Genomic DNA, 8710 nt, shown 5'->3' on the forward strand with positions numbered 1-8710 from the left:
TATACTTGAAACTAGTGCTGCATGATTTAATGAAAAAGTCATATTGCGATTATTGTGGACAATATTGCGATTGCGATATAATACATTTATACATAAATAATACAAAATTATTGTGTTGCTGCGGCATGTAGCAACTTTCATTTTGCATGTTTTACATAGTACCTCTTTCTGCTCAATATCGCTGAGCGTGAATCCAAAATATCGCCATATAACAGAGGTCGCGTTTTTGTTTTTGTTTTTTGCCACCAGTTCATCAGCGTTAACCTGCTCGTTGTCTTCGGTATCAATTTTTTCCGGTCTGCGCACAGCACACCGGATAGTCATGTGACCACAGACTGCACACGCTTCACTGCCTAAACAGACTGATTGGTCATCTCTTAATTATGGGTGTAGATATGCAGACTGCACACAAGCAGACATTCACACACGCACATTTTATTATTTAATTAAATCGCAGCCTTTTGCAGTTATATAATTGCACAGGCGGATATTGCAATTGGATTAATCGTGCAGCACTACTTGAAACCACTTCAGTCTGAAATATTTCTTTTGCTTAATGTTTGAACAAAGCATATTGTAATCATACATTGATAAGTTAGTAGTTGACCAACAAATTAGACTGATAGCTGTGATAGCTGTGATTGGCTCTATCTGCTTGCATTGTCTTGGTCAATTTACTTTAGCTAGTACTTCAGTGTTTTGTGGTAATTTGAACACTATAGTGTTTTAGTTAGTAAGGTTATTCTGTATGTTTGGGTGGAGAGGTACTTGACAACTGAGCTTTCAATTACAGTAAAATATCTGTCATGAAGTTTCACAGCTATTTATGTCTTTAGGTAATTTGTCAATAGAATGATTGTTACAGATCATGGTGAAATGGAAAATATGATGGACCACATGTTAATTAATGCCTTTAGGGCAAGTGGGAAAGTAGGAGCTGGGCGGGCTTGTAAGGCACATTAACTGTGCACGAACGAGTCACACCCAGATTGGCAGCATGTACAATAGTCCTAAAGCCAGATTGAATTCATGTTAAGGGAAGTGGCATATATTCCTTTGTACTTTTGCTGACGAAACCTGTGGATTTTTTTTCCCAACCCCTTTCCTTTTTTCTAACAGGCCGTTCTAAAACAGCGTGCCAGGGGCGAAGATGAGGACAGAGGTGCTCAGACAGTTGCAGGTGAATGTGAGGGACACTTGATTGAACTTGCCCTGTATTAAACATCTTACAAATCACAGTATTTAATAGCTATGTTTTTTAGAAATGCAAGCAACGAGGTATTCAGAAGAATTGGGTAACACAAGAATCATGTAAACGCGTTCTATAATTAATTGAAGCATAATTAAGGTATTTTCAAAGCAAAATGGTAATTTTCCAGAGAACTGTATGAAGGGATGCAAGAAATATATTTTAAAAGATCTGATGTCAGTTGATCAGGTGCAGAAATGTTAAGAAAATAAATATAGGCTCTCTTCTAAGTCAGTGATGTCATGTGTCCCATTTACTTGAATGTGCCATTTGATTTTTTTTTCTTGAATATTATCAGATTCTTCCTCTTTACAACAACTGAAACAAGGTGACGATTCCATTTCACAATCCTGCCAAACAGAGGAGAAATCACATTTTGCCCAGGACTCTGAAGAGAAAGTGATGGAGGAAGAGAGAGTGGCAGAACAGGTAGGAAGTGAAATTCACCCAGAATCGGAACAGGAGGAACATCAAGCTACAAACACAACGAAAAATATGGAAACACAAGACACTAATGAAAAGTCAACTGATAAAAATGGTGTGGTGGCAGAAAATAACACCCGATTATTCAAATGCAATGCTTGCTTGGAGACTTTCACCACCAAGTCTGCTTTGAGTGTCCATTACACCTCTGCATCCCACATTCAGAGGATGACAACAGGCTCTACAAAACAGGGTGGGGAAAACATGTCTGTGGTCCCTGTCCTGTCTCGGCCATATATATCAAACAAGCCCTACCAGTGTGCTGTGTGTCGTGTCTCCTACAACCATGCCATCACCCTTGAGAGCCATATGAAATCTGTTTTACACCAGACCCGGAGCAGAAATGCAGGAAACGCAGTCAACACTGCCAGCAGTGCAGTGGTTCCTGGGAGCTCAGGAGGAAGCAGCAACAGCATTCCAAGCACAGTAGTGGGCACTCCTGTGGGTGGAGCCAGTCAGATAGTCACCACCACCACCACCTGCTCTGCTCCAGTCAACCTGATGGTGACTGCGAAAGGCGGGGAGCAGCTCCAAGCCTCGCCTGCAGCTCCCTCTTTGCTCTCCTCCCCTGTAGCATCAGCTCAGGCAGTCTCCGCCTTTCTCACCCTCCTCACATCTAGTCCCAGTTCCCTCCCGCACTCCCTTCTCCCTTCCCTGTTTGCAGCTGGCACCACTCCTAGTGCAGCCACACCTCAGCTGGTGCCTCAGCCTCAGATGCTCATGCCCTTGATCTTGAATGGGCTCCAAGCCCAAACACAGCAGCAACTAGAAAACCAGCAAGGCCAGCTCCTGACCCAGTGTGTGCCATTACTAGGTCTCAGTGCAGCCCAGCAAGCTCTCCTCGCCCAAAGACTCAGTAGCTTGCAGAACCAGTGGCCCCCTTTTGGACTCCAGACAACCACACCGGTATGTCCAGAAGAGCAAACACAGAGTGTAAAGAGTGAAGGAGAACAAATGAAGCAGGAAGGAGATGATATGGTTGAAAAGAAAGGCTTAGTCAACACTGCGGATGAGGTGAGTTGGACTAAGGAAAGTATTAAGAGAGACAGAGAAGAGGAAGATGACGAGAAGTCTGTGCAGGGTCTGAAAACAGAGAGCAAAATGATGAAGGTTGAAAAAGATGAAAGCGGTGAGAAGGCACCTAGAGAGAACAGCACAGATGCAGATGGCTTAACTGATCAGTTGGATGTAGATGGGGATAAAGCAGCTAGCCCAAGTCTCTCCCCAATTGCCTCAGAGAGAAGTTTCTGTAATAACAACCTCTCACCCTCTGCATCTGTCCCTAGTAACTCAAGCCTCAGCCCTGTAAATTTAAATCTTACATTAAGCCCAGATTCTACTATTCAGAAATCACAAGCAGAAACAAGTCCGTGTAGCTCACTCGGAACGCCAAAATCCAGCCCTTATAAAAATGCCTTAATGTCCCCTGACCAAACTCATCCCTGTAGTAATATGAGGGTGCAGCATTTTGGTTTAGGCCCTCCAGTTCTGTCCGAGTTCCAGTCAGAGGTTCTCTGGGCATTCTTTGAATCACGCAGTGAGGCTGATGCTGCAAGCCCACCCCGCGAAGACTGTGAGGCACTGGTCAGAGAGGTAGGGCTCACTGAGGAAGAGGTACGTACATGGCTGCGCCAAGCCCGGCATGCCAAAGAGCGGCAGAGAGCCACAGGGTTAGAGCACAGGCACAGTTTAGTGGCACCCCTGAGGCAGGTTAGAAGTTCAGAAAATTCCTTTGACGAGGAAGAGAGTGCATTGATAATAGCAGAAGATGAGGATGGTGCTATAGCCTCCAGTAGCCAAGCGATAGATCTGTCCAGCAGAAGAGGGAAGAGGAAGGAGAGAGATCTGGGGAGGAAGGGTCAGGGAGCCGCCTGTCTGACTTCTGACTCTGAAAATGAAGAAGTCTACACCTCTGTCATTGTGTCTGATGAGGAAAGTCAGAATGGGTCCTTGAGGGCAGGTCCCAATAGCCCTGTGAAAGAAGCACAGCGGGAGATGGTCAGCGATAAGGGCTTGGGTGGAGGAAAGGTGCTGCGCTCCACCACTGTGTTTCTTTCAGATGCTGAAGATGAGTATGAAGAGGAAGAGGGTGGGGTGGATCAGAAAGCGAAAAGGAACAAAAGAAAGAGGGAGTATGAGCGTGAAGAGATAGAAGTCAAAAAGGAAAGACAGGACCCTGATGTTGATCTAGAATTAGAAGCCCAGGGGGATCCACCAAGCACTCAGCCCCACTCCATGGAGCTTCCAAGTGGCATCCTCCACTCCTTGCCTCTATCTCTCTCCCTTGCTCCCCTTTCTACTCAGTTCCTCAGCCCCTATGTTCTCTCTCTTCCTCCCTCGGTGGTTGGAGAAGGAGGAAAGATGCCCACCTTTCCCAGTCCACCTAACATCACCCGCTTCTCTGATTCCCTTCTCTCACAGTCTCTCTCCTCCAATTGCCAAGCCTATCACTACCTGTCAAATGGTGGCGACTGTGAGTCAGCCCTGGATCTCAGCATGGGGAAAAACAGCAATTCAAAATCTGCTTCCTCATCATTATCTATGGTTGATAAAACCTCAGCACAGAAGGGACGTTTGCTAGATGGGCTCGGCCTGAGGCCCACATCCAAAGGTCTGGTAGTTGTTAAGGTTAAACAAGAGTCTGCTACCACCACTCCCCCTTCATACAGCAGCAGCAGTAGTCTGGTCAACTGCAATAACATGGCAAAGTCTAGTATTTACATGAGGGCAGCTGAGAAGATGAATGCCTCACTGTTGGAGAGGGAGCGAGAAAAAGAGAAGGAGAAGGAGCGGGAACAGCAGCAGAGGAGGTCAAAAGGCAGACGGTACCGGGAGATGAGGCGTTCCAGAACCATCATCCAAGCTGAACAGCTTGACATACTGTACGGCTGCTACTTCAAAGACCCAAATCCCGGGAAACAGGAGTTTGAGCAGATTTCAGAGTGGGTCCACCTTCCTAAGAAAGTTGTCCAGATTTGGTTTCAGAATATGAGGGCAAGGGAACGCAAAGGCGAGGTCCGATTCATCAGTGATGGAACATTGGCGGCAGTGGGCAAACCGCTGATCAAGTTCACCTGGCCTCTTTCCAAGCCAATATTCTCCAATAATACTTCATGCATTACCGCAGCCCCAATAGTTCGCACGCTCATTAAAACTGAAAAAGACCCTGTGAAAGAGGTTGCCAAGCCTATGGTGGTGAAAAAACAAAACCTTGTTCCCATTAAGCCTAAGGAAGTTGTTTCCACCACTCCAGTCACCCCTGTGAGCAGCAGTGGTTCTGCAGTGCCAAAGACCAAACTCGAAACCACCAGCAGCATCACTATGGTGAAAGTTGCACCCAAAGTCAACACCCCCATCCTCCCTGCACCCCTAAAGGACCCTATCCCCATTGCTCCACGCCCAACTCCACAGCATAAGATGGAAGAGGAGAGTGAGGAAGATAAAACCGATGAGGAGAAAGACGATGAAAATGAGCTGGGGCCTGGAGTGGGAACCACTAACCGAATGGTGCCCAAACTGCCCTCGACTCCCATCAACAACAAGCCTCCCATCACGATAACAGTGCCACAAAAACAAAATGGGCTCAAATACTGGACCTCTAAGGGTTCGTTTAAAATCAACACACTATCTAGAGAACAGCTGGCTCTTCCCACGCACACCCCTGCCCGTACTATTCCCCCTCCTCCCACCCCAAGCATTGCTCCGGTGAGCCCAAATACGCCCAGCTCCGGCAAGGTGGCCAGCCCTGCCACCCCAGCAGTGGTTAAATCGAGCCCAACGGAAAGCAGCTTTCTGCCCCACTCCTCCAGCAGACGGCCTCGCACACACCTGTCCTGCCTGCAGCTGTCCATTTTGCAGTCCTGCTATGAGACCTGTGCCCATCCTAACGCAGTGGAGTGTGAGGCCATCGGTACAGAGCTCAGTCTGCCCTTAAAGGTGGTGCAGATCTGGTTCCAGAACACCAGGGCAAAGGAGAAGCGCTGGAGGCTGCAGCAAGAGAAAATGGTAAGCTCTCGTGTAGGCGTAATCTTAATGTAGTTTTTGGTAGTCCTCAATACACGTGTGTGTGTGTGTGTGTGTGTGTGTGTGTATGTGTGTGTGCGTGCGCGCGTGTGTGCGTGCGCGCATGTGTGGATCAACTGTGGGGAAAAAACAATAAGGGTACTTAGTAAATGACCCCACGCAATTGCATTTCTCAGTCAGGTCATTAGATTTCTAAAAGCAGATTCCTTAAGCAGTTTAGGCTAAAATGTACCCAAGTGTGTAAGGATATTTATCTGATGTTACTATGAACATACTTTAGCAGTCACATTATTCAGCAATAATTATGCCAGTGCTTGAGAGCACTTGTACTTGTTTGCTCATTCAAAATATGTTTATGGAATTGTTCTTGACTCTTCATTCCCCAGATTGTAGAAATGCATTAATAGGTTTTCTACCCAGATGAGAATGAATAGTTTGAGACACTTAAATGTTGTAGAAATATGTAATGAGCACATAAACACCAGATATTTCTGATTAAATTTAAACTTGCATCAAATATCATGAGTTATAGCTCTCCTCTCTCTCTCTCTCTCTCTCTCTCTCTCTCTCTCTCTCTCTCTCTCTCTCTCTCTCTGTGTGTGGGTGTGTGTGTGCGCGTGTGCCCAAACCAACCTAGTCTCCAATGTCAGCTGGAAAGATGGACATGAGCTCGGGAAGCTACCTGCAATACAATGCTCTCAGAGCCAACCGTCCCATCCTTCCCAAACCAGTTCAGCTGACTGTCATTGAACCGGCAACGCCCCCAGTCGCAGGACAGCCAGCACCAAAGGAGACACTGACAGGCCGCTGTGAGGCCTGCAATGTCAGCTTTGAGTCCCGGGCTGCCGCCAGAGCCCATGTCTTCTCTCCACGTCACCTGGCAACTCTGAAAACCATTAACTTTGGCCAGCCATCTTTTGCCAACAACAATGGAATCAGTAGTACTGGAGGTGGTGTTACTGTGCCGGGCTCACAGGTCTCTCATACCGGTCTGGTCACTAGTTCTGATGGTGGCTCTGGAGGGGAGACAGTTATTGAGTCACCTCCACTAACAGCCACCAGCAACAGCTAGACTTGGATCACGATTGGTCTGCATATGACTCTTCCTGGACTTATTTGGGCTCCTCAGATTTTAATGAACACAACTTGGAGCACTAATCTTCAAAAGCTAATATTCTTCAGATTTCAAAGTCTGCTCTAGCTGCACCTGCTATCCCCTTGCTCAACCTTCACTGACTGGAAAGTTGTTTAGACGTTTACTCCACAGAAGTCACCAGGAATCTAATAGACCAGACTATTGCCACACTATTTACACTTCAATCATAGCTCTTGGATGAGTGATGTACATGCCCCCCCCCCCCATTATTGGTCCTAGGCCTGTGGTTATATATTTCCTTCCTTACATGAGCTTCTGATTTTTAAACTCACTCAACTTATCATGCTTATATGCTGTCTGAGTACCACAAAGACTGATGCAAAGTATTTCTTGGTAAGTGGCCATTCGACATTTGACCTGACACACTTTTTTGGACAGTGACATGGAATAGTTACATAAATATCTCCCTGTTTTCGCCCATGAAATTAATTTTAACTTTTGGGGCAAGGAACTGCTTGAATTAACTGAGTAGATTGAACCAATGGGAGAAGCAAAACTGCTATTAACTGTCACTTTTTTGTTTGCTACAAGCTTGTGGTCTAAAATGTGTTCGTTCACTTGGGATTTCAAAGGTACTTTAGCAAGAATAGGGCTGTCTACAAGGTCGCCATTTTTATACGTTCACCATTTTCATGACAATCCAAATAGACAGGGATAGAACAAGGCAGAGGAAGGTAGACTTTTGGCATACCGCACTTTGACACATTTAACATTGTATGAAATGTTTTTTAAGCATTCTAGTGCAGTGTCTTTATGAAAAAAAGAGACATTGATGCATGTTGGATGCCTTAATATAAATCACATAAATTGATTTTTTTTTTTTTGGCTAGTGTACTTGGTTGAAGTGTGGCCATATTATGCAGAATTCAGAACTGGATAGTTGCAAAATATTTTGTATCTATTAAAAAGTTATATCCTTGAACATCATTCAAGTAAAGTATACCAATATACTCCTTTGTTTAGAAACATCAGCATTTTGTCAGCCAAGGGCTTTAGCTGCCAACTAATTTACTTGGCATCTTTTTGTCAGTCCCCTCTGTATGAGTTGGATTCATCACTTTAAAGAGGTGGATATCCCGTCCTGGAGTGAAACAAATGTATAAAAAAATAAACATTTTCCACTACAAGTGGTGGTGGTGGTGTGTCAAACACGATGGCCTTAACAAAAAGCAAATGTCACTTGGTAGATGAATTCAAAACCAGGTGGTCCCCATAATCTGAGCAGATAATTTTAACGTGTTTGACCCATTTCTGAAAAGGAGACTTTGTATTTTTAATTTTGCAGACCTACTGTTTTGTCATGAATTATTCGTGTCAAGCTGGATAGCAGTACACATTTTATTGATTTAATATCTTCCCAGATGAGAAATATATTGTGATGGACTGGTGGCCTGTCAAGGGTGTCTTCCCGCCTGCCGCCCAATGACTGCGGGGATAGGCTCCAGCATCCCGCGACCCCAATTGGGATAAGCGCCTTGGATAATGGATGGAATGGATGAGAAACATAAGCAAATAATAAAAACAGGCAGAACTTGGGGAAAAGCCAAACATCTTGACATTTTACTAAAATGGAGCTTGAGGTGGACTGTTTCTCTCGTTTTCTTTTTTTTTTCTTCGATTGAGACATTTTTGCTTCTCGATGTAATGGGAAACGAGCTCCAACATGGGAACCAAGACAAAGGAGAGAAATGGGTATTCTCCAGTAGCCTTATGGGACTATGGGTGCTCAAGTTTAGGAAGCAAATTGGGAAATCTGAAATGTGTTGACTGAGCTAACAAGATGGTGCTGTTTTGAAGGA

The 8710-nt window shown here is 45.1% G+C and overlaps 1 protein-coding gene across 1 annotated transcript; it reads left to right on the forward strand.

Moving 5' to 3' along the window:
* Window positions 1-1735: 1735 nt before the first annotated feature.
* Window positions 1736-8280, forward strand: LOC130130032 (zinc finger homeobox protein 4-like). The gene is made up of 2 exons (XM_056299760.1): window positions 1736-5737; window positions 6393-8280. Exons 1-2 carry the CDS (start codon window positions 1745-1747, stop codon window positions 6825-6827), a joined length of 4428 nt encoding a protein of 1475 aa, XP_056155735.1. The 5' UTR covers window positions 1736-1744; the 3' UTR covers window positions 6828-8280.
* The last annotated feature ends 430 nt before the right edge of the window (window positions 8281-8710 follow it).

This window comes from Lampris incognitus, chromosome 19 (genome assembly GCF_029633865.1).
Source record: "Lampris incognitus isolate fLamInc1 chromosome 19, fLamInc1.hap2, whole genome shotgun sequence".
Taxonomy (NCBI): Eukaryota; Metazoa; Chordata; class Actinopteri; order Lampriformes; family Lampridae; genus Lampris; species Lampris incognitus.